Source organism: Physeter macrocephalus, chromosome 14, assembly GCF_002837175.3.
Source record: "Physeter macrocephalus isolate SW-GA chromosome 14, ASM283717v5, whole genome shotgun sequence".
NCBI lineage: Eukaryota > Metazoa > Chordata > Mammalia > Artiodactyla > Physeteridae > Physeter > Physeter macrocephalus.
In genome coordinates, this window is record NC_041227.1 from 113,843,290 (window position 1) to 113,863,624 (window position 20,335).

The following is a 20,335-nucleotide window of genomic DNA, read 5'->3' on the forward strand; positions in this document are numbered from 1 at the left end:
ATGCGCCTGGGCTGGTGGCTTTATCCCCCCAACCTCCCCCTTTGTTTTTGTGTGCCCTCTCCTGTGTGTGTGTGCGGGGGTGGAGGTGGAGTGCGGAGCTGCTGAACAAGCTGAAAAATAAAAAATAAAAAAATTTAATGTTTTTCGTACTCTCGTGGGGGGAGGAGGAGGAGAAGGGAGATGCTCTTCCCTGCCTCTCCCTTTCTGGGACTTAGCCACCTTCGCCCACCTCCGAGGTGGTGGCTCGCCGCCTTCCTTCCTTCGCTCCCTCTGGTTCTCCAGCAGCCACGCTCGACTGAGGCATCCGCCTCCGGGAACCAGGAGAGAGCATGCCGGGCCACCCTCCTCCCTTCCTTTCTCTTCCCACCCACCCCACCCCCTTCCTTTTTACATTTTCAAACCTTTTTTTTTTATTTTTTAGCCGCCAGAAACCGCAGCATCCAACGCCCGTGGGCTGGATTCCGCGCCTCTGGGAGCACCCAGGAAATCTCACTCCGTCCCTGCCCGTCTGGGGCAGAGAGAGAGAGAGAGAGAGAGAGAGAGAGAGAGCCTTGAGGCCAGGCTCACCTCGCTCCTCATCTCGGGAGAAACGGACCAGTTCCGGACCAAGTTCCCCCAAAGGCCCAGCCAGGCTGAAGCGGTCAGGATTAATAAAGACTTGGCCTGCCCCCACCCACTCACCCGGTTGTATGCAATCCCTGCGTTTGTTTCTGGCTGGGTAACGGGCTGGGGAGGAGGGGGTGACAACAAGGATCGCTCTCGGAGGTTATTTATTTTCCCTTCCACTCAATCCCTTCTTCCCCAAATCTCGCCTGCAAGCTGCCTCCAGCCCACGGGGGTCGACAGCGGCCCTTGAGCCCCCAGCCCCAATCCACAGGGCCTGGTTTTCTCATTCATTATTGATCATATTTTATAAATCCAACGCCACACAATTTTTTCCACATTACCGGGAGCCGTGGGGAGGCTGCCCGGCTATTGGCAGAGGGGACATCACGTGGGCGGGGTCACGTGGTCCAGAGAGGAAAAAGGGGGTCCTTTTTGGTGTAAATCTGGACTCTAATTCTGTAATATATCAAGGAATCTCGTAAAACCGACACTAAAACGTCCCTGCCTACAAATCATCCGGCCAAATTATGAGTTCATTGTATTATGCGAATGCTTTATTTTCTAAATATCCAGCCGCAAGTTCGGTTTTCGCTACCGGAGCCTTCCCCGAACAAACTTCTTGTGCGTTTGCTTCCAACCCCCAGCGCCCGGGCTATGGAGCGGGTTCGGGCGCTTCCTTCGCCGCCTCGATGCAGGGCTTGTACCCCGGCGGGGGGGGCATGGCGGGCCAGAGTGCAGCCGGCGTCTACGCGGCCGGCTACGGGCTCGAGCCGAGTTCCTTCAACATGCACTGCGCACCCTTTGAGCAGAACCTCTCCGGGGTGTGTCCCGGCGACTCTGCCAAGGCGGCGGGCGCCAAGGAGCAGAGGGACTCGGACTTGGCGGCCGAGAGTAACTTCCGGATCTACCCTTGGATGCGAAGCTCAGGTAACGCCGCGCACCGAGCAGTCCCGAGCGGTCCCGAGCCGCAGTGGCCCGGGCACATTCCCCGGAAGGCGCCCCCTTCCCGGCCAAGTGCCCCTCTCCGTGTCCAGAGTGCCCCTGGTAGGAGGTCGGCCCTGGGGACGCGGCCCCCCACCCCGAGCCGCGACCCGGCGCGCCGCCCCCATTCCCGTTTTTGCTTGGTGCTCTCAGGTTCGCTCTGCTTCCCTAGCGGATCCCTCTCCGCCGACGCCGCGGCGGCGCTCTGAGCCCCCAGCCCACCCCCCCACCCTTCCTCCCGGCCTTTTAGCTTTAAATATTTATCAGCCGCGCCGGCACGGGCTGGAGAGGAGGCCGTTTGTCTTGCGGAGGAAGGCTGGGGTTTGCAGAGAATAGCCATTAGGGTCTCCCCCCTCCCTTCTGCCTTCCCCAGCCGGGGATCTCAGCTCTGGGTGTGTCCCCCAGCCCCAGCTTGGATAAGGTCTAGGGGAGGGGGCTGCAGCGCTGAGCAGTTCTCCCCTCCCCCTTTCTTCCCAGCCAACCCCGCTCCCCCATTATTCCCTTCTGGACAATTAGAGGTGGGCTCTAGAGGCCTGGTGGGAGGAGGGGATGTGAGAGGTGATGAGGATTCAGCCAGGGACACAGAGCCAGAGAGGCAGGTGGAGAGAGGGGGGCTGAGGCCAAGAGAGAGCAGGCTCCTGACCCCCAGGAAACTTGGGAAGGGGGAGGCAGGAGAACTAGAGAAAGGAGCAGAGGCCTCAGGGCAGTACAGCTGGCTTCCTCGGGTGCCCTTCCTAGCACCCCTGGAGAACTGGCCAACTAGTTTGCAAGTGTCGTTCCAGGAGGGTGGAGGTCCGTGGGGTCTCCTGACAAGCCTGTCCCAGACATCCTTCATAATGTTGTCCTGGACTCAGAGGCCAATCTCAGGGTCCAGGACACCCAAGACTTGCGGTCAGACGGTCCCAATCCAGCCAGGGTTGAGGGCCAGGAGGAGCCCAGCTCTTACACTTTCAGTATTAGTGGTCACGGTCCCCATTACCTGCTTCATAATTCAACTGCCTTCCAGCTGATTTATTAAAGCCCCAATTTTTCTGCTCATAAACATTTCAGCTTGGCTTTTATCTGACTTGAAATTAGGGCCCCTAGCCCCTCCTCCCACTGTCTCCTTCCTAGGAGGGCTGGCACCAGCACCTCCCCCAAGCCTCCTCAGGGTTTGGGGCCTAACCTGGGAAGCTTTTCCCTGCCCTTCAGCCCCCACCAGCCAGATACTGAATGTTCTACCCCAACCCAGGCTGCTGTCTCTCCTCTCCCTCTGTGCCTTCCTGGAGGCCCAAAGATTGCTTTGGAGGGCGGGGTTGTCTGGGCAGGTGGGCAGGCAGGACAGCCTGGCCCTGTCTGAACCTCAGCCACTCACTGGAAAATAGTCATCAGAAGGTAGCTGCTCTCCAACTGACTCCACGCTCCAAGGAAATCTGCAAATTCTCACCTCCTCGACATTCCACAACAGGCTGGGGGAGGGGGGAGACTGGACCTGTGAGGCTCTTTGTCTCCTTTTCTTTTTGGGAAAAGCCCTCAGGCCAGGCCTAGAGTCCCACTCCAGGGTCACTTGCATGGTTTCTGTTGTCCTGTACCCCCAAAGACCATCAGAGTCAGCATGCAAAAGGGGAGACTTGGGGTTCCTGGTCCCGGAGGATTAACTGCCTTTCATCCCACATACACCCCTTTAGGCACAGGGCCTTCAAGAGCCAGCAGGTTAGACCTTGTGTTCAGAAGCCCTAGGCTAGAAGACTTCCTGGGTGGAAGATGGGAGTGTTTGCCTTGGGAGGCCTGTAGAAAGGTCTGTACGTTGAGGAAAGATGGCAGGCATAGGCTGGGGTATGGATAGTGACAATTTGATGTAATGGGAAATAGGCTCTTCCAACCATCGATGCCAAACCGCATACAGGGTCCAAGAGGGAGGTGAGCAATCTCATGGCTCGTTCCTCACTCACTGATTTTTCTCCTGCAAATAACCTGCGCAGGGACCGACCGCAAGCGAGGTCGCCAGACCTATACCCGCTATCAGACCCTGGAGCTGGAGAAGGAGTTTCACTACAATCGCTACCTGACGCGGCGGCGGCGCATCGAGATCGCGCACGCGCTCTGCCTCACCGAAAGACAGATCAAGATCTGGTTCCAGAACCGCCGCATGAAGTGGAAAAAAGAGAACAAGACAGCGGGCCCCGGGGCCACCAGGCAGGACAAGGCCGAGGCGGAGGAGGACGAGGAAGAGTGAGGGACAGAGAAAGGGCAGAGGAAGAGAGACGAAAAAGGGAAAGAGAGAGAGAAACCCAGCTCTGGGGACTGAACCAGGAAACTCAAGTCAAATAGGGAGGAAAAAAAACTATTTAAATGGAAAGCAGTTAATTTTTTTTAAGGAGAGAAGGTGAAATTTTGGTTTCTTAACACTGAAAAAAAATACTACCTATAGGAAAGTCCATCAGGTTTGTTTTGTACAGTATGGGAAGGACATCATCTACCTGTTCTGTAGCTTTCTGGAATTTGCCTCCCCTTTTCTATGTCGCTAATTGTTAAGGTCTTTGGTAAAATCTTGCTGTTTTGTAAGCCCCATCTTTGACGCTGTCTGTGTGGTCTGTGGGTCTGGAATAACGTGTGGTTCCCCGGCTTCCTGAGCAACACCCCCTTCCCAGTAGCGGCACTGAAGGGGCCTTAGGGAGCCCCAAGGACCCACCAGCTAGCTCAAGTGTCCCCTCTGTGCACCTGGCCTGCCCGCTGCTCCTTGCTTCCACCAGCCCCTGTGATCCTCTTTGCATTCTATGTGTATCTGAAGGATAGAGAAATAAAAGCAATTAAAGATAAACAGATCCCCTATTTTCTGTGTCTCCCTAAGGCTGGGAGGGGGTGAGGGATAGTCATGCATCCCAGCACCCCTTTGCTCCAACTTCTGCTGCTGGCCCATTTCTTTCTGTGCTGGGGCCTGCTCTTTTTTCTTGTGCCCCTTGCTCTGGGGGCTGCCAACTAATGAACCTCGGATATCACACACACACACATTCCCTTTACATTTTTTTACACATATTGACACACAGATGCACCCAACCACACCTATTTACAGGCTGACACTGCACATAAATAAATATATACATTGTCACACACAGTCACAAACATCCATATTCATATGTTCACAAATAAACATACCGGCATTCACACATCCCAAACCCTGCCCGGAACACATAGTATTCACATTCACTCATACAAGTAAACCCACATTCATGCTCACACACACATTTATACATACCAGGGTACACTCACACATTGGCTCATAAAACACACAGATTCACATTTGCCCCCAAGTAAACACCTCCTTGAGTCCACACGCCCAGTCGCACACATTCACAAAACAAAACAAAAAACAAACCCCCCACAGTTCCACAAACTCTTCCTCATTTCACACCAGGCTGTGGCTCGGCGCCGCCGCCGAGGCACAAATATAGAGCTGAAATCTGAAGTGCTAGGCCTCAAGCGAAGAAGAAGCGGAAGGAAAGGGAAGGTGACCACCCAAATCCACCCCCCCTTCTCGCGCCGGCGGGCGGGCGGCGTTGGGCAGAGGCCAGGCCGGCGAGCAAAAACCTCCCGGCCGCCCAATCAGGCCTCCAACGTCAAGATGCTCCTGGCTTTCCGCTCCGTCTGCAAACATTTTCCGCAAGAGCTATTCGGTTATTTTACTGCAATTTATTTTACTTTCATTTATTTTAATTTATCTCATTCTAAATTGACCCAGCGACCCAAGTAAAACTTGAAATTGGGGGAAGAAAATGAGCGCCGATAGCGAGAAGCTGAGCGGTGCGAACTACCCGGCTGCTGTGGCCGCATCCCTGCTGCTCCGAGCCCGGTTGCCCGCCTTCCGCGGGCTGCCTCTGAGCCTTTCTGCCCGCTGTCCGCGCTGCCGGCAACCTGGAATCTTCTCCGGAGTACAGAGAAAGAGAAAAAAGAAAAACATTTGTGTGGGGGGGAGTTATTTCCTTTCCTGCATTTGGGCGCTGGTAGCTCAATTCAAAATTCGGGCATATTTCAGGGGACTCGGGAAACCTGGGGTGAATCTGGGTTGTTGTTTGCCTCCAAAACACCCCCTTGATTGAGGGATAAATACCCAGAGGACGGTGCCTACATAGCTAGACCTGCGTAGTTGATTTTTAGGATCTATTCGATTATAAACCCTGGATTATTTAAAGATCGGGCGTCGGAACAGAGAAGGGGAAGAGGGTTGGAAGGAAGCGTGTTTTAGGAGAATCTGTTTAATCTGAATTTGTAAGTAAAAGGTTCCTAAACCTTCAGTTCCCTCATTAATGACCGCAGAATCCCCGCCCCCCTCCCCGCGCAGGGCACAGGGAGTTTGTCCCTGGGAACCTGGGCGTGTGGGCATTTGGGTGGGAGAGTCAAGGGTCCGGCTTTACCCTCCTCCAATTTCTGGGGTGCAGAGGCAAGCATCCAGTGGCTAGAGTGTCCGCCTTGGCCCCCATTAGCCTCTTTGGGGCAAAAAGTAGGCCCTAGGAGATCCAGGGCCCCACACCGGCAGTGCTACAAGCTTCACAGGTGGGGTTCCCGCCATCTATAGTGCTGGGAGTGAGGGGGGCATTCAGAGGTGGGAAAGGGGGCACTGAAGCTTTCATTTTGCCCTGATGCAAGTGGCAACTCTGGACACTAGCTGCTGCTCCTAACTCACCCCCAGATTGCCTTAGAATGGTCCCTGTGTGGAGGTTTTGGGGTGAATTTTTCCTAGAAGAGGGGGGCAGAACTCCTGTGAGAATAGGGAGGTTCCAAAAAGAACCCCCCTCCCAGCTGGATGCTTGTGCCTCCTCTGCCTGATTCCCCACACCCCAAATCGCACCCCTTCTCAGATTGGGGTTTCCCCAAAAATCGAGAGGGAGAAGAAAAGAAGATGGCGACTGAGAAAAGCGTTGCTGGTGGAGCAGCCATGAAGAAATGCAATAAATTCCTTGTTGTTTTATGAAAATTTACAACTTTGTGATAGAAGTTTATGAGTGGTTGAATCCAGCGATTGGCCAGCGCTGGTCATGTGGCCGGGCGATCGTGAACATGAACTTTTTATCATTTCCCTGGTGGTTATAATGCAGCATTCTTTTGGACACCACACCTAGGTCGGAGCACTGTCGTCCTTCAGGGCTCCAGCCTCTTGATATTTTTATACTTCAGTATCAGCTCGATAAAGCAAAAGAGAGAGAGGAAAAGCGAGGAGGAGAGGAAAGGAGAGAGAGAGAGAGAGAGAGAAGGAGAGGTGGGAATTACACAAAAGAGAAAAACAAAAATAATTTTAATTTCTAAGTTAATTTGCTTGCTGATCTGGGATTTTATCATCATGGAGGGTAAATGGACAATCTGCCCAGGACTGCAGCCTGATACCATTTTTCAAAGCCAGAACTTACTCCATTTTCTATGCAAATATCAGAAACGCGAACACCCTCTCTTCCCAAGTCAGAGAAGGGGAAGCAACGGCTCTCAGGTTGGGACAATATTATCTGGAAGATGAAGAAGAAACCGAACGCTCTCTCTCGCTCTCTCTCTCTTTTTTTTTTCCTTTCTTTCCACCCCCTTCAATCGGAGGAAAGAAATCCCAAGCTCTGCAAAGGTAAGGGAGATTCTACAATTTCTTCTTATTCTTTTGCATTGATTTTATAGGGGGTGGGGCTTGGGTTTGTCTCTCTCTTCCCCCCCCGCCAAGACGGGGCTGAACCCCACCTCTGGGCGCTGCAGGGAGAAGCTTCCCAGGACATTCGGTGGCCGAGAGAGGGGTGGCTGCTTCCTGGAGGGGGAGCAGGGCAGGGAGACGGGAGGGTGAACCGAAAGGGGCCACGGAGGCGAGCTCTAAGTCGCCTTTTTAAGCTGGGAGGAGAGGTTTAAGCGAGGGGGCTGCAAAAGAGAGGATGGGGATGTCTGGGCTTCGGGACGCCGGCAGAAGCCGGTTGCGACGGCCTCTGTGGGTTTGCACCCCCTCCCCCTCCCACCATCCTTCCCTTGTTCCGGCCTCCCCCAATTGCCCCCGCGCAGTTCTCTTGCCCGGTGCGGGTATCGGGTATCGGTGGTTTCCCGGCAGCACTGGCACAAGGGGCGGTGGCGCTGAGGGACGTCCTGGTCTCTGGAGGGCCTGGAATCTCCGCAGAGGCCAGCGAGGGCGAGGAGGCGTCTAGAGAGACACAGAAAGAACAATTCACAGAGAAATACTCATTATCTCCCTTCGGAGATATTTCTGAAATTAAAGGGCTGTGGGTGGAGGCACCCAAATCGAGGGATACCTCCCAGGAAGCATGCCTGAAAATGCCCAGGTCGTTCGCCACTCCCGCAGGAGGGAGCCTCGCTCTGCAGGGAGACAATTTTGTGGTTTTTAACGCGGTAGGTTACAGCGTGTTGATTTCTGTGCAACATTGGTTCTATTACTTGTGTTTTATTGGTATGGATTTTGGTGGAGGAGAAAATTGCCGTGTGTGTCTTGATGTGGAAACATTTCAAACTTTCCTAGATCCAAATGTGATTGTGAAGAAGCTGTTTAACACGTTGTTTTAGGCATGTAAACAAAAGAGAAAAACAAAAACAAAAAAGGGAAGAATAAAATTAAAAGAAAATCCCATTAGGGGACCTGCTGGTGTCCGGACCAGAAAGCTGCCTGGCACTGAGCTCAGACAGCTAATGCTGTCCCTCCGGCGCCTGATTTCATTCCGCAGCCAGGTCTCCGGGGGCGGGGGAAGGGGGGAGAAGAACCGTAGGGCGGGAGGCCGAGATTCCTAAAGTAGCTGGTGGGGTTGAAAAAAGGCACAAGTCGCTAGGTGAGGACTTAAAAATAGAGAGGGCTTCTGGGGAAGCTGCCAGACGACAGATAAGGGACTTAGGGCGCGGAGGGCAGGAGAGACTGTGATTTAGTTTGGTTTGCAGGAATAGGTGATTGCTTTCCTCTTTTTAAAGACCAGATGCAGGGCATTCAGCCTCGGGCCTCTGGTTGCCCAGGGATTGTGGGGTCTGGGTGTGTGTGGGGGGATATTGGCCCTCTCAATCCTGAGCTGAGAAGAGAGAAGCAGCCACTTGTGGCGCTGGAGGGGGGCCCCTGGAGGCACAGGTAGATGCCCTCGAAGCAGGCCCGGAATGGGTGCCTGAAGGGACTCCTCGGCTGCATAGCGAGAGGAGTTCTCGGCCAGCACCCACGGCACTAAGAGCCTATTCTCAAAGGGAAAATTCCCCAAACGCACCCAGACTGAAGGTCTTTTTCTCCTGTAGTCTTGGCGGAGTATAAATCATCCCTTAGACAGTTTGCTCTGACCCAAATTATGCGGTTTGCTGCCATCTACCGTCCGTTTGGAGACATGCGGCTTCGGCGCCGAATGCCCCGCGACACTGCCTGAACCATGCCCGACAACTGGAGTCCCCGCCGCTCTGGTTCGGCGGGATTCTGGGGACGTCGGCCCAGATTGACGCTTTCCGCTGGATCTTGGTTCCCGCCTGCCCGCGTGTGAATTGGAGAACAAGCGTTCCCTCCCCCTTGTCAGCCTCATCCCAGCTCCAAACCTGGCGGCTGGCTGAGGAAAGCGGCTTTTTCTAGGGCATATTTAAAAAGGACTAATACTTCATCCCGCGGGCAGGGGGCCCTGAATCAAAGGATTGGGGGATCAGAGTCGAGAGCCCTCTCCCCACTATTCCCCTCCAAGCTCAAGAGGGGATCACCAGGGCCGCTAGGGAGATCCGAGGCCAAGGCTGTTCAAGGTTTATTTGGTTTTCTTTTCGGCTAAGGGAGGTGTCCCGCAGGCGAGGCGCTGGCCCGGTCAGTTCCACTCGGTTGTCAAAAGACAAACCTAGTCTGTGTTCTCCGGGTTGGGTGGTGGGTCTTGCCAGTTTCTTGGCCATTTGAGTCTGTGGTGAAGGAATTGAGCCGAGTTTTCTGGAAACTGTTGGTGTCTTGCAAGTGAGTGTGGGTCCCCTTCCCTATTCCCGATCATTTCAAGCGAAATCGACACAAATATGCTTTGGGAAAAAACGGGGAGTGGGAGTGCGGACCAATCAGTAAGGAACCCAACCATTGTAATTTCCGTTCCTGCGGACCCTTCATACCCGCTGAAGCCGACTGCTTTCCCAGAAGCGGGCGGCGAGGGCGGGGGTACGCGCCACTGCCGCCGAGGTTGAATATTGGCCCCTGTTTCACGGGTTACTGATTAGCTCGGGCTTTCAAGCCGCAGGAGGAAGCTCTGGCCGCTCCTTTCAAGGTGCTGTGGCCCCAGTTCCTGGGCGGGGGCTCCAGGAAATTGCCTGCGGTGCCAGGCAGGCCGAGGTGTTACTAGGGTCTGGCCCGGAGCTGCCGAGGTCGAGGGGCCCAGCGGTACTGGGGGCAAACGCGGGGGCTGCGGCCCGGAGCCTTTGGCGCCTCGTGAGTCTGGGCCGCAGGAGCCCTTTCAGCTCTCCAGCAGAGAGTGACTTTTTGGCGGCTAGAAGGCCCGGCCCAGTGCCGGAGGCCCCGAGGGAGCGCTCTCCAAAGGTCTTGGGCCCCTTGGAGGTTTTTTTTTTTTTTTTTGGTGGACAATCCGAAGGACAGATGGGGAGGGGAAGGCGGCTGGTATAGAGGATTGAAACCCTTAAGGGCTCTTAGGGTGCCCAAGGACCTGGGGAGAGGGAGCTGAGCTGCCACTGCACCCCCCTCCATCAGAGAAGATGCCGTTCATTTGCATAATGGACATGTCTTTGTACTGTGCTTTGGACTGGCCAATTTTAAGGCAATGTTCTCTCTAAACAGCTCTCAAAGAGTGGGAGAGGCCACACTGCTCCCTCTGGGAACATTTGTGTTCCCCAAAACCAGAGAATCACAGAGTCTAGGGGAAGAACTGGGTTGAGATGTTTGAATTCACCCCACCCCAATCACAGTTGGGAGTGGGGTGGGGGAAGGTGCTCACAGTCCTAAGAGCTGGGGTGGGGGGAGCTTTGCAGCTGAGAGGAAGTGGGAAGCCTGGACAATGTCTCAATCCCCTCCCCTCCACACACCTACTGGCAAATATCCTCCCTGAGATTACCGGTGCAGGAGAATTTTACTCCAGAGTTGAACACAACTTAGACTTTTCCCTGGGAGCTGGAATGTGTGTACGTCCACAGGACCACAGGGTCACAGCTCAGAAAATTACAATTATAAATCCTGCCTGTGGGATTTCTATGCAATCCTTCTGTTGTATACTCAAGACTTAGTACACATTTATATCCACCTCTCCATACACACACTTCCTCGTTGAGCAGGGAGAGACACCCCAGACCTGCCGATGGCTGTGCCCACTGTGTATTTACATATTCCCCCTTGGAGACAGACAGACGGCAGTGGATGGAACCACAGACTGATTCATAGAGATCTGGCTCCAGAAGCCAGGCGGCCTCTGGCCCGGCCCTGCCTGCCTGCTCTTTCTCCCAAACAAACGGATCAGACGAATAAACGCTCATAAATACCTCTGGGCTTAGATAAGAGCGATGAGGCGCTATTTCCTTTCATGCCGGACTTCAGGCGCCCAGGCTCTGCCTTTGCGGCTCCATCTAACGACAGGCAACCTGCAGAGGTGAGGTTAATTTGGGGCTATGACTCTAAGGATAAGGCGATTATTCTCGTGTTTCTATCACAGGGGACGACTTCCTCCCTCACCAAATCTTATGTTATCCAGGCTTCATGGAAAAGCCCACACCATCCAGTCCTAGTATGAGGACATTGTGGCCAGAGAGGAGGCACAGAGGGCTGAGGCCCAAGGCACCGCCTCAGTAGCAAGGAGGAGGGAGGTACACAAGGCACTCTCCCCACCTTGCTCCTCCAGCCCAAGTGTTCCCCATTCCTCTCCAGGAGTGGGCCTAACCACCGCTGGATTAGAGCACTTATGACTCTCCATCATTAGGAGGCTTGAGTTTATTTTCTTAAATCTTGACAAAACCCCCCAAAGAGCTGGGCTAGGAAGTGGTTGATGGGACAACTGGGAATAGCCACTTAGCCATGCAGTTGCAGCCCAGAAGTTGTCCTGAGTTCAGGGAGCCTTGGAGGCCACTTTGCAAGCAACCAAGTTCTCACCCTTGGTCACCACCTTCAGCCCTCTACCTCTTTTCCTAATGTCTTGTGCCATCTTCAGTGGGCAGAATTGCCCCATAAAAAGGAGCCCAAAGAACAAGTCAGAGAAGGGTCAGCCCGGCCCCTTCATCATCAGGTTTTGTCTCCCACCCTGGCCCATTCCTGGCCCCAGGTCCGAAGGTTGTCACCCTTTATGACTGGCCTCCACGTGCACATTAGAATGTTGAAAATACACCACGGCTGAGTCTTCCAGCCTGCCTCCAATGCTCATTTTCCTTAGATGAGAGAGTGTCAGAGATGTACACACTCTCTCACACCAAAGCTTGTAGGCAGCAAGCTGGTGATACAAACATGAGACGTGGTAGGGATTGTAGAGATGCTGAGAGACAAACAGAAGGGTAGTGAGCATCTGGAGAGGGGATACGGAATGATAGTTGTAAGCTGCCTGCTGTAACCCCAGGAGGAACCAACCCCCCTCCCTCCTTATAAAACTAAACAAAAACCAAGTCTTGAGAAAGAATTAATTTTAAAAAGAACTGCCAGCTTCTGGAGAGACCTGGAAAAGGAGCAAGGGCCCCTCTCTTCCCGGTGGTCTCTGATTGTCTCCAATATCAGGAGGGTTTGAGGACCCAGAACTGGAAGAGGGACCAGTTTCTTCCCTGAACCCAGACTTACTGAAACACCTTTGATTCTTAAGAATCTATAGCCCAGTATATTCTAATGTCTTTTGGGGTAGGAGGTGGGGTGGAGGGAGGGTTGCAGACAGGATAGGGATCAGACAACCTAGGTTGGAGGATGCCTTTCACCCCTCCTCTCCCTATCGCCCTCTTCCCGGTGCCCCTTCCTGTGCCAAGAGCAAGCAGTACATACTAGAACCAGGCAAGATGTCTTGGGCAGCAGCAGCGGTAGCCTTCCCAGAAGCTCCTAGCTGCACAACCAGAGGGAGAAGCTTAGCCTCAGACCCTGTTCCCATTTCCCAGCCTTCTGGGTCCTCTGGGCAGCAGGCTCTGGCCTGTCTCTCAGACCATAAGAGTTGCAGACAAGCAGGAATAATACACCCAGGCTTGGAGGAGATGGAGTAGATCTGAGAAACAGGAAAAACGTTTTTCAAAACCTGGGAAAGAGAGGGCTTCTTCTTCTTTGCTTCTCGCTTTCTGAAAACAATGCTGATCAGTGGAGAACTCTTCTCCCCTTCTACCAGTACAAAGCCCGAGAAACCAGCCTTCTCCTTTAGTTCTCTTCTAAGGAGATTGAGATTCAAGATTCGGAGACATTTACCCACCTTCCCTGGAGGGAATAACCCCTGCCTTGCCTAACCCCAAGCAAGGCAGGGGTTAACTTTTCTGAAAACACAATTAACTTTTTCCTATTCTGCGTGGGGAGGGGAGGGATATATTTATTTGATCACTGGGGGATGGGGTGGTATCAATCCAAGTGCTCCCTCCTCCCTCAAAGGCACAGACGCCTCTTTCGCAGACCCTACGTAGGTGGAACAGGACGCGTTGTGCTGTTGGGGAGAGAGAGAGGGAAAGCAGAAGGAGAAGAAGGAGGGGAAAATAAGGTTGATAGGTTTGTGCGCGGGTCCCTAGCGCGGGCTGCGCTCCTCCTGGGTGCTGTTTGACAATTCCTGCCTCTGCCATTGGTCAGTGTTGGATCAGATGGTTGTATTTCCTTCTGGCCCTCACTGGCACCTCGCCATCCCCCCTCAGCTAAAACCCAATCTCAGATATACTACTAATAGGCGCGGCGCTCGGACTATAAAACACAACAAATCATAAACCCGGCGGAGCAGCAGCGGCCGCGCGCGCCTCCCCTCCCAATGAGTTCCTATTTCGTGAACTCCACCTTCCCCGTCACTCTGGCCAGCGGGCAGGAGTCCTTCCTGGGCCAGCTCCCGCTCTACTCGTCGGGCTATGCGGACCCGCTGAGGCACTACCCCACGCCCTACGGGCCCGGGCCCGGCCAGGACAAGGGCTTTGCAGCTTCCTCCTATTACCCGCCGGCCGGCAGCGGCTACGGCCGGGCGGCGCCCTGCGACTACGGGCCGGCGCCGGCCTTCTACCGCGAGAAGGAGTCGGCCTGCGCGCTTTCGGGTGCCGACGAGCCGCCTCCGTTCCACCCGGAGCCGCGGAAGTCCGACTGCGCGCAGGACAAGAGCGTGTTCGGCGAGGCGGAGGAGCAGAAGTGCTCCACCCCGGTCTACCCCTGGATGCAGCGGATGAATTCATGCAACAGTGAGTGAGACTTGCTGCGGCCGCCGCGACCCCCACGGGCCCCGCTCCTGGAGCCAGAGCTAGAGAGCACACCCTTCTGCTCCAGAGAGGGCGTCTCGGGTCGGAGCTTAGGGAAGACCGGGCTACTGCACCGCTCTCCCGCGCTGCCCTCCCGCCCTCAGGAGTTGCAAAGTTTGCAAAGTCCCAGATGCACTCCGCGAGTCAGGGGGAACGAGTGGGTTCTCCCGGAGCGCCAGGCCGCAGCCGGGCTTCTGGGTCAGGGAGGCGGGCAGGGGCCGCAGTCACTGGCTGGGCTCTCCCTGTCGCCCCCAGCTCTGGTCCGATCCCCCACCCCAAGACTGTTCATTAAAAACGGAGTGCGTCATGGGAAGAGGGGCGGTGTGACGCTGGCGAGGGAGGGTTGAGTCTGTCCCGGACTGGTTTTCCCTGGGGGTCGGGGGCTGGGGGAAAGATGAGGCACCAGGAAAGGGGTGGTAGTCAGAGGAGGGAGGGAGAATAAGGAGAAGAAAGAGGGAGCGGGCGGAGGGGAACAGAAGGAGAAGCAGGCGCCGGGATCTCAGGTTGGATTATTTGTCGGCCTTAAGTCCCAAATTGATGTCCATTAACGGGAGACGAAAGTGAGGAGCCCTTAATGCCGACTACGGATCGATCTACGTCATTACGGATTAAGGGCCGGAATCTATCACAGGATGGTGGGGGAGCCAGATGGATGGAAAGAAAAGATGCGGCTAGGAAGAGACGCACCTGGCCAGTGCTTTCCCAGCCCCTCCCCCTAGGCTCAGGTGGGATTTAAAACTGCTCCTCCCATCCCCCCACCAAGAATCTAGACAGAAGGCATAAGCCTAGGAGACCTGGAGGGAATCTGGAGGGGGCGCTGGAGGAGTGAGGAAGGGAGGGGGGCAGGGAAACAGGGAGAGTGGAGGGCATCCCGGGACAGGCTAGAGTCCCCGTTCGAGGGTCGAGTGGGGGAGGGGGGATCTGGCTCTGGTGACCCCAGGCCTCAGTATCTCCTCTCTGCGTAACAGGTTCCTCCTTTGGGCCCAGTGGCCGGCGAGGCCGCCAGACCTACACGCGCTACCAGACGCTGGAGCTGGAGAAGGAGTTTCACTACAATCGCTACCTGACGCGGCGGCGGCGCATCGAGATCGCGCACGCCCTGTGCCTGACGGAAAGGCAGATCAAGATCTGGTTCCAGAACCGGCGCATGAAGTGGAAAAAGGAGAGCAAACTGCTCAGCGCGTCTCAGCTCAGTGCCGAGGAGGAAGAAGAAAAAGCAGCCGAATGAAGGCGCTGGAAGGGGGCGGGGGGACGCGAAGGGAGAGGCCTTTGGGGAGCCGAGGGCATCGGAGAGCCTCGAGAAGGCTCTGCGGGCGGGGGAGCCTGGGGACCTGCTCTCCAGCGCGCGACAGGCGGGGCCACTGCTCTCCTGGACGCCCCCGCCCGCAGAGCTCTCGCTGGGCGCTGGGAGGCCGCGCTGCCTGAGCCCAGCCAGCACCCCAGCGCCCCCTCCATCCCCGTGGAACCTCCTCAGCCCAAAGAGGCTCCCCCGTGAGAACTGAGGACCGGACTCAATTGATGTTTCCCGGAAGCAGAGCAAAATGCTCTTGTCCGTGTCGCGTCTCATTTCGTCCATGTCCCCCGTGCACGGTTCAATGGTAGATTCGCAGTCCCCTCAGCGGGGGCCTCGAAGACTCCCTGACCCCAGACCTCTCTCCCAGCCCCTCCCCAAAGCCACTGGAAGGAGCACATACTACCTAGAAGTAAGAAGAGGAGCCTCAGAAGAAAACAAAGTTCTATTTTATTAATTTTCTATGTGTTGTGTTTGTAGTCTTGTCTTAGCTCTGGACGTGAAATACTTCGGTAATAATATTAATATTATTAATAATGATAATAATAATAATAAAGACGTAAAACCTCGCTGCTGGGTCACCTCTGCTCCTCCCCTGCCACTCCTCCACCCCCACTGCCACCCCTGCGTCCCTGTGCCGGAAACTCCGCAGCAAAGGCAGGAGCCCTGGTCGGCCCCAGAGGGCCAGACGCAGCTCGGAAGTTGCAGTTGCGATAAAGGCTGCGTCAGTTCGGCCCAGGCTCCAGCGCCTCGCCTTGCCGGTGCTGAGGCTCTCAACGGCCTCTCCTGGTGCGGAATTGGGGGACGGAGAAGGGCCGTTTTCCTCTTAGTCTCTAGCATTTCCTCGTTTGTCCGTGGCACGAGGGACGCCACCGAGGCCCTCTAGCCGGGAGCTCTTGCAGAGACTGAGCCAGGTGGGTCTCAGTGCCCCAGCAGCGCTGTTCTGTCCGCAGGATCGCCAAGGCCCGTGGTCTTTGGCCTGCCCACATGGCCTGGTCTCCGCCAGCCTTGGCCCTCGGCTCCTGGCCTAAATTGGGGCCACCGGGTATCTATCTCTTTGCCCTCAGCGGAAGGCTCCCGGCACCCCTTCCTGCCTCAAGTAGTAGCTCAGCGACAAGCAAGGGAATGTGAAGCCGCCGGCAGGCGCCGGGCGAAGGGCAAGACTTTCCCCTGCTCTTTGGAGACCCGAGGGCAGGAGGCCAGGTGATGGGGCAGTTCGGTCTCATCCCATCAACTAAAACCGACCCATTCTGTCCCCACCCCCATCCTCACCCTCACCCTCACCCAGGCGGCAAGCTGCGGAGACTGTTTTCCTTTCTTCCTCCTCCCTCTCTCTCCCTTTTTTATTTTTAAAGAAAATAGCCGCCTGGCAGAAGGGGCCCAGCTGTGGCGGTCTTTGGCCGCCCAGCGCGCTCAGCAAGGGGCCGCGGGTCCTCGGAACCCTTTTCCGGGGAAGGAGTGGGCCGCTGGGCAAATTCTGAAACTACCCAGACTCCAGCAAGGGGTCTCAAGTGTGGCATCCCAAGGCAATAGCGGGCAGCTGGTGAGAAGGCGAAAGGATTCTGCCTTGGTCCCAAACTCTCAGGACCATGTTTACACCCAAACCCCAGCCCCGACGCAGTCGCCTCCACCGTTTTTCTAGCAACTAGGCCACTTAGCCCCAGCCGGCCTCTTCCTTTGGGGTCCCTGTCTTGCTCTGCCCTTCTTCCGTCCTGGGCTAAGGATGAGGAAGAGGTCAGGAAGAGGATTTCAAACGTCTAAGGGAACAAGGAGAAGCGAAGGCTTCTCCTTCGAACCCTCGGCTTAGCCTTACCGGCTCGGCCTGGATGCTGTGGATGGGCCACCGCATCCCGGTCAGGAAGCAGGCCAGGCTGAGCTCACAGGGGAAACCCTTTGCAATCATTGTTTTTCACACACATCTTCCAACCTCTCTCCCATTTCCGTCCCCAACTCGCAGACTTGCAAAGCCTGAGTAAGGGAAGAGCAACTCAATCTTTGGTCATCTTATCCAGAGTCGTTATAATAATAATAATAATAACGACAGGGAGAAGACCAATGCACAGACGAACTCCACTCCCGAGAAAGTGGGTAAAGGCTCGATCGGGTTTCTCCTCTAAAAGATTCAACCCTGTGGGTGAGCCTAGGCCGGGTTTCTTTCGAGTCCCGCGGTTGCACGGAGCCAGCAGGGAGGCAGCTGTCGCCGCCATGGCGGTCTGCGGCCCGCGCTCCCGCCGTTCGCCGGGAGGTGGCGCGCTCTGCTCAGAGGCCGCCGCCAACCTTCTCCCTGTTTCTCCCCCTTCTCCTTTTTCCCCCTCTCGGAGGCTCGCATTGAATCGGCCCTAACGATTCTCGGATCGTCATTATTTGTAACCATAGAGCATGAATTACCTCTTGAGGTCATCAGCGAGAATTTACGACTGGTCAACAAAAGCACGTGATTCCCTAACGCCCCCCCATCCCCCTTCCACCCCCCCATATTTGGCCGCATACATAGCAAAACGAAGTACAGTGCATCGCTATAATTCATTAATACATCATAAATCGTGAAGCACAGGGTTATAACGACCACGATCCACAAATCAAGCCCTCCAAAATCACCCAAATGAGCTCGTACTTTGTAAACTCCTTCTCGGGGCGTTATCCAAATGGCCCGGACTATCAGTTGCTAAATTATGGCAGTGGCAGCTCTCTGAGCGGCTCTTACAGGGATCCCGCTGCCATGCACACCGGCTCTTACGGCTACAATTACAATGGGATGGACCTCAGCGTCAACCGCTCCTCGGCCTCCTCCAGCCACTTTGGGGCGGTGGGCGAGAGCTCGCGCGCCTTCCCTGCGCCCTCCCAGGAGCCCCGCTTCAGGCAAGCGGCGTCGAGCTGCTCCCTGTCCTCGCCCGAGTCCCTGCCCTGCACCAACGGCGACAGCCACGGCGCCAAGCCCTCTGCTTCGTCCCCCTCCGACCAGGCGACCCCGGCCAGCTCCAGCGCCAATTTCACCGAAATAGACGAGGCCAGCGTGTCCTCGGAGCCCGAGGAAGCGGCGAGCCAGCTAAGCAGCCCAAGCCTAGCTCGGGCGCAGCCAGAGCCCATGGCCACCTCCACAGCCGCGCCCGAGGGGCAGACTCCGCAGATATTCCCCTGGATGAGGAAGCTTCACATCAGCCATGGTAATTCTCGCTCTCGCTCCCCTTTTTGTCTTCTCGGCTTTCCTTCTCCGCGTTTGGGGTGGGGGGCGGCTAGGAGAACTTGGCTTTTCCTCAAATATAGATTTCTTTCCTCCAGAGGGGGAGAAGTCTCTAAGAGGGTCCTCACAGCTCAGCTCGGGGGGACAGAGCCAAAGAAGGTCTTTAGCTGGGGGTTTGGGGAGGAGTATTTTTAATAATTTGTTCCCAGATTCTCCTTAGGTTTTATTTGCCCAGCTTGAACTAGCTTTAGGATGAAGGATGAGGTTTATGTAACGTGGAGAAGGGTCCTGCTTTGCCTCCGAAATTTTGAGACTGTTTCTAGCAGAGGAGGGGCGAGCAGTAAAACGAGCCTTCCAGGGCAAAAGTGCAACCGTTCTCCTCCCTCCCGGGGTGAGCGACCGCCTGAGCCCAGCGAAGGGTGAGGCACAGGGAGGGAGCAAGAGACAAAGCCGGGCGCATTCGCTGCCAGCAGAAGTGGGGGCTGCAAGAGAAAGGGGTGCAGAAAGCGAGCTCGGATGCGGGCATCTGGAGTGGGGAGAATTGGAGCTGCGGTGAGCTGGGTGCCGGGGACGCCTGGGTCCTGCTCCACGCCCCCCTCCCACCCAGGGCCCCCTCCCTTAACCGGAATAACGTTGCCTCGCTGCTCTGTCTGCTCCAGATATGACCGGGCCGGACGGGAAAAGGGCCCGGACCGCTTATACCCGCTACCAGACCCTAGAGCTGGAGAAGGAGTTCCACTTCAACCGCTACCTGACGCGGCGGCGGCGCATCGAGATCGCCCACGCGCTCTGCCTGTCCGAGCGCCAGATCAAGATCTGGTTCCAGAACCGGCGCATGAAGTGGAAGAAAGACAACAAACTGAAAAGTATGAGCCTGGCTACAGCCGGCAGCGCCTTCCAGCCCTGAGCCCGCCGGGAGGAGCCCCGGGCGGCCCAAGAGCCCGTGCTGCTCCCAGCCCTGGCCCCTCCAAGCCTCCCCGCGCTGCCGCTGCCCGCTGGGGACCGGTTCCCACGAGCCTGCCTCGCCCGGGCCTTGTGCTACGATTTTTCGTTTGGTCTTAAGTCTTCCTGTGGCTCCCTCTCTCTTGGACTGGTTAATCTTGTTATTATTGTAATAATAATGATAATTATTATTTTCCCACCATGCTCCCCACTCCCCTCTGCTCACCCCAAATCCGCCAGTGTTTCTGAACGTTCGTGTCTGTGGTTGCACTCCTTCCCCCAGGAAAAAAAGAAACTCGCATGTTTAATGTGAACTTTCCCCTCCCCATCTGTGTTCTTCTAACTTATTTATAAAAGGATGATCGCTGTATTTTGAGTTCCAGCTAGAAACTTCTCTAAAAGGGGCAGCAGTTGAGGTCGGATAGTGTCGCAGCGCCGGGCCCAGCTGAGCTGGCCTTGGAGACAGGAGACCCGGAGTCCATGACTGTGTCTCTTTCCACCCTCCTCTTCCTCCTCCCTCCCCACTCCCAGGTCCAAGTCTCCCAAGACTTGGTCCTGGGGTGGGAGGGGGCCGGGGAGGACCAAAGGGGTGATGTTGAGAAGAGGGCCGGTAAATACTGAGATTTAAGTTCCTGCCGCCTGGGTAGGCCCCACAAGGCCTGGTCTTGCAGCATCCGGAAACAAAAATAATCCTCAGTGTAAAATGTCTTGTGTATTTCTCTGTGAATCCATGGGTCTGGCATAGAGGGCCCAAAGCTTGTAAATATGGGGATAGTCTGGGTCAGACCTATCCTCTCCTCCCTACCCATTTCACTTCCAAGACCATTTGTAGTGAGCGAGTGGATGCTGTGCTACATGTGAAATCTGTCTTTGCCGGGCGGGCCTGTCTCAGTGATTCGCTTTTGGTATTTGTTTGTAGCTTTCCTTGAAGTCAAATAAATGTTTCCCCTCCTCCACTGCCCTTCCACTTGTCTTTTCTCTGGGGCCTGCCTCTCCCATCACCCGGCACACCCTAGACCATT

At 55.6% G+C, this 20,335-nt stretch overlaps 3 protein-coding genes across 3 annotated transcripts; all 3 read left to right on the plus strand.

Moving 5' to 3' along the window:
- Positions 1 to 1,034: 1,034 nt before the first annotated feature.
- HOXB7 (homeobox B7) lies at positions 1,035 to 4,381 on the plus strand. Its single transcript, XM_007109420.2, has 2 exons — positions 1,035 to 1,533; positions 3,549 to 4,381. Exons 1-2 carry the CDS (start codon positions 1,134 to 1,136, stop codon positions 3,800 to 3,802), a joined length of 654 nt encoding a protein of 217 aa, XP_007109482.1. The 5' UTR covers positions 1,035 to 1,133; the 3' UTR covers positions 3,803 to 4,381.
- An 8,751-nt stretch (positions 4,382 to 13,132) lies between these two features.
- On the plus strand, positions 13,133 to 15,609 carry HOXB6 (homeobox B6). The gene is made up of 2 exons (XM_007109421.3): positions 13,133 to 13,842; positions 14,868 to 15,609. Exons 1-2 carry the CDS (start codon positions 13,428 to 13,430, stop codon positions 15,125 to 15,127), a joined length of 675 nt encoding a protein of 224 aa, XP_007109483.1. The 5' UTR covers positions 13,133 to 13,427; the 3' UTR covers positions 15,128 to 15,609.
- Positions 15,610 to 17,792: 2,183 nt separating this feature from the next.
- On the plus strand, positions 17,793 to 19,278 carry HOXB5 (homeobox B5). Its single transcript, XM_007109422.1, has 2 exons — positions 17,793 to 18,354; positions 19,031 to 19,278. The coding sequence occupies exons 1-2, from the start codon at positions 17,793 to 17,795 to the stop codon at positions 19,276 to 19,278; spliced, it is 810 nt and encodes a 269-aa protein (XP_007109484.1).
- Positions 19,279 to 20,335: the final 1,057 nt, after the last annotated feature.

What these genes read in the sequence shown, in the direction of transcription:
- HOXB6 (XM_007109421.3), top strand. Translation starts at nt 13,428, where the DNA reads ATGAGTTCCTATTTCGTGAACTCCACCTTCCCCGTCACTCTGGCCAGC. An exon ending in GCGGATGAATTCATGCAACA is followed by an intron (nt 13,843 to 14,867) that starts GTGAGTGAGACT and finishes TCTGCGTAACAG; the next exon opens with GTTCCTCCTTTGGGCCCAGT.
- HOXB5 (XM_007109422.1), top strand. Translation starts at nt 17,793, where the DNA reads ATGAGCTCGTACTTTGTAAACTCCTTCTCGGGGCGTTATCCAAATGGC. An exon ending in GAAGCTTCACATCAGCCATG is followed by an intron (nt 18,355 to 19,030) that starts GTAATTCTCGCT and finishes TGTCTGCTCCAG; the next exon opens with ATATGACCGGGCCGGACGGG.
- HOXB7 (XM_007109420.2), top strand. Translation starts at nt 1,134, where the DNA reads ATGAGTTCATTGTATTATGCGAATGCTTTATTTTCTAAATATCCAGCC. An exon ending in CCCTTGGATGCGAAGCTCAG is followed by an intron (nt 1,534 to 3,548) that starts GTAACGCCGCGC and finishes TAACCTGCGCAG; the next exon opens with GGACCGACCGCAAGCGAGGT.